Source organism: Acanthisitta chloris, unplaced genomic scaffold (genome assembly GCF_000695815.1).
Source record: "Acanthisitta chloris isolate BGI_N310 unplaced genomic scaffold, ASM69581v1 scaffold5611, whole genome shotgun sequence".
NCBI classification, from domain to species: Eukaryota; Metazoa; Chordata; class Aves; order Passeriformes; family Acanthisittidae; genus Acanthisitta; species Acanthisitta chloris.
Window position 1 is genome coordinate 3193 of NW_008655354.1, and position 3937 is coordinate 7129.

The following is a 3937-nucleotide window of genomic DNA, read 5'->3' on the forward strand; positions in this document are numbered from 1 at the left end:
GTAGTTGTTCTCTTGTCTTTCAGCAATTCCAGTCCGAAGCTCCAGGCTACCATTGTTGTCTGATGCCATGCCAGCACCAGCTCATCTGTTTCCATTGATTCGTAACTGTGAGATTAGCAGAATAGGCAGTACTGCCTGTTACTGCCACCATAAACATCTGTGTTGTTTATCATCTCATTTTGCTCACAGTCACTTCAGATATGCACCACAGAAGAAATTTGCGGCCGTTTATAGGCCAAAGGAGAACTTTAATCACTTTATTCACACAAGGGATCATGGTTCTGCACCACAGAGGTTTTACCTCACTCCTCCACAGGTCAACAGCATTCTGAAGGCAAATGAATACAGTTTCAAAGTCCCAGAGTTTGATGGTAAAAATGTAAGTTCTGTTCTTGGCTTCGATAGCAACCAGTTGCCGGCTAATGCTCCCATAGAAGACCGGAGGAGTGCTGCCACGTGTTTACAGACGAGAGGGATGCTGCTGGGTGTGTTTGATGGCCATGCAGGCTGTGCTTGTGCTCAAGCTGTAAGTGAAAGACTGTTTTACTACATTGCTGTCTCTTTGTTACCTCATGAGACTTTACTTGAAATAGAAAATGCTGTGGAAAGTGGCAGAGCTCTGTTGCCCATTTTACAGTGGCACAAGCATCCCAATGATTATTTTAGCAAAGAAGCTTCCAAGCTTTACTTCAATAGTCTAAGAACTTACTGGCAGGAGCTGATTGATCTCAACAGTGGAGAGACTACTGATGTGAGAGAAGCTTTAATTAATGCTTTTAAGAGGCTTGATAATGATATTTCTTTGGAAGCTCAAGTAGGAGATCCAAATTCTTTTCTTAACTATCTAGTACTGCGAGTAGCATTTTCTGGTGCAACTGCCTGCGTGGCCCATGTGGATGGTGTTGATTTGCACATTGCAAACACAGGTGACAGTAGGGCAATGCTTGGGGTTCAGGAAGAAGATGGATCTTGGTCTGCAGTTAATTTGTCCTATGACCACAATGCACAAAATGAACATGAAGTGGAACGTCTGAAAATGGAGCATCCAAAGTCTGAAGAGAAAACTCTTGTGAAACAGGATCGTCTCTTGGGTCTCCTGATGCCTTTCAGAGCTTTTGGTGATGTGAAGTTTAAATGGAGTATTGAACTGCAGAAGAGAGTAGTAGAAACAGGCCCAGATCAGCTGAATGACAACGAATATACAAAGTTTATTCCTCCAAACTATCACACTCCCCCATACCTCACGGCTGAACCAGAAGTCATACATCACAGATTACGGCCACAGGATAAGTTCCTGGTTTTGGCCACGGATGGACTGTGGGAGACAATGCACAGGCAAGATGTGGCTAGAATTGTAGGGGAGTACCTCACTGGTGTTCACCATCAACAGCCAATAGCTGTTGGTGGCTATAAGGTAACTTTGGGACAGATGCATGGTCTCTTAACAGAAAGGAGAGCAAGAATCTCTTCAGTATTTGAAGATCAGAATGCAGCCACTCACCTGATACGCCATGCAGTGGGTAACAATGAGTTTGGCACTGTGGATCATGAGCGGCTGTCCAAGATGCTTAGTCTTCCAGAAGAGCTGGCCCGAATGTATAGAGATGACATTACAATTATTGTGGTGCAGTTCAATTCACATGTTATAGGTGCATGTCAAAATGAGGAACTGTGAATTTCATGTAGTGAACTAGTTACCAAAGTTGTAACAATGGCCAGTAACAGCAGCAAATAAAAAACATCCACCCAACAATAATGCCCAAAAAAGTCCTTGGCAAACAAATTGTTTGCTTGCTAGATTCAGTATATCTATTGTTCCTGCCTTCCCCCAGAGCTCTAAATACTTGGGAAGTGCTATTGACCTAATACAAAACTTGAAGAGGATGTCACAGCTTGGGAAAAGAGGTTTTTGTAACAACTTTGCACTGTTGATTTCATGAATGCTGCTAGAACAATGTCTTGAATTTGGCAGATTTGGATGAGGGAAGTAGGATAAAGAATTAACTGTCAAAGATCTGGCTGTTCAAGAAACAAAGCCTGTTTATAAAATATCTGCAAATACCTACACTTTATCTGAAGATGAGTAAAAAGTATTGTTGAATTTTTACAGGGCTAATTCTTGCAATGGTTATTTGTGAATATGTTGTCTATTGTTTCTTCTAAGCAGAAGGTCACTTTAACCAAGTAAGTCTTCAGTGTGACACAGTTGTCTCACTTTCATATAGACAATGTCATTCATGTAAGGATATTTGTCTAAGTGTTGACTTCAATGCAGGTCTAAGCCATAATCAATACCTGAGATTCTGTTACAGTGTAATCATATCTTATGCACAGTAACTTCTAAACTTCTTGCGTGTTAATAGTTTCTTGGCTGTGGGTTTCTGCACAACTTGTAGGGCAATAATACATTACAACATGCAGCAAGATACCAGATAAGGTTGTGGAGGATGTTAGTTTGCAGTATAATCAGACTTTTCAAAAAGTCAGTTTCGTTGGTTAAGACTGTTTGCTTTCCTAAAGGTTATGTCCTTCGTAGCCTCCACTCCTGTCTGGTATTGCTTACCTGGTAAACAAATTTTCACCTGGAAAGATCAGGAAATCATTGCTTACCTCTTTGTGGCTTTGTAATTTGCACTCATTTTCACCTTGGCTAGTTCAAATTGTCACATATTGGATGTCCTGCACTTGAACTTATATTTGTTAAGTCGAGTTAAAAACTGCAAATTACAAAAAGAAATTGAAGTATGGCTTGTAAATAGCATTTTAATTGGGAAACTAACTGGCATGCATGTGTATGTTCAGTGGCTTTTTCTAGCAACCTTTTAGTTGTGTGTTTCTGGACAGCTGGTGTATGCATGTTCTTACAGTCCAGAATGCCAGCACAGACAAATCTATGAAATGGGTCTCTCTGGCTTGTAATGGTTGAATTTGAACTTAAAAGATTTGCTATAACCTGTATACCTAAAGTTGTTGGGATTGTAACTGTAAAAAGTAGGGACTGACTACTAATTGGTCATCATTGCATCTATTTTCGTTTGCTGTATTGTATGCAGATTTGTTTTGACCTGCCCTTAGGTTGAAAACTCAAATGCTGGCTGAAATACTAGCCCCTGATGACTGAGAGGACACATGTAACTCAATTCCTATGTTCTGGAGAACAATGATAGGTCAGCTTATTTCACTTTATTGAGATGCTTCAGTTAAAATACTCCCTAGCCTTCATCATGGCTAGTTAAATCAACACTTAGAAGCCTATCCTATTTTGGTTAATTGAGTAATATAGCATTTTCTACTAAATGCGAATCTTGCAAAGTAATGCTAATGTTACATAGGATACACTTAGTTTGAACAATGAACCTGTCCTGTAATCAACACTGGCTCCTCAAACTCAAATGCAATGTGTACTTAGTGGCCTGCAGCTTTAGTACATGTGTTTCTTTACCCAGCCATAAGTATCAGCATCAATACTGCTGTAAGGTTAATGATATCTGAGTTCACGTTCAAGGTGTGCACAACCCTTCTTTATTTGAAGGGAAAAGAGGAAGGCTGAAATGCTTAGACAAGTACTGGCTGTTGACATTGCTTCTGTATGTTGTGTTTCGGTGACTGTGTCATTAACTAGGTCAATAGTCTATATTCTATCATTCAAATGCAGTATGTATCTCAGCTGTTGCAGTATTTAACTTTCTTACTTTTTTACTGTTAAAGCTCTATTATGTGTATTGATGTATTTAACCTATGATTGTTGATAGGGATTTGGTACAAGTTATAGCTAGAAGAAATGCACATTGGTCCCATGGATACAACTTTTATTGAGGAAAAGCTGCTTTTTGTAGTAAAGATGCCTATGTATGGGGTCAGATAAAATATTTATGTATTGCTTGGAGACTTGCTCAGTATGTATGCAGTGAACACAAGCAGCATAACTGCCTGCTGA

The 3937-nt window shown here is 39.8% G+C and overlaps 1 protein-coding gene across 1 annotated transcript in view; it reads left to right on the plus strand.

Annotated features, from left to right (window-relative positions):
• Positions 1-2512, plus strand: part of PDP1 (pyruvate dehyrogenase phosphatase catalytic subunit 1) — a 5701-nt gene extending 3189 nt beyond the window's left edge. Inside the window, exon 2 of the mRNA XM_009083855.1 lies at positions 24-2512. Within this exon, the coding sequence (XP_009082103.1) occupies positions 24-1675 (1652 nt within the window). The 3' untranslated portion in view covers positions 1676-2512. The remainder of the gene's footprint in view (positions 1-23) is intronic.
• Positions 2513-3937: the final 1425 nt, after the last annotated feature.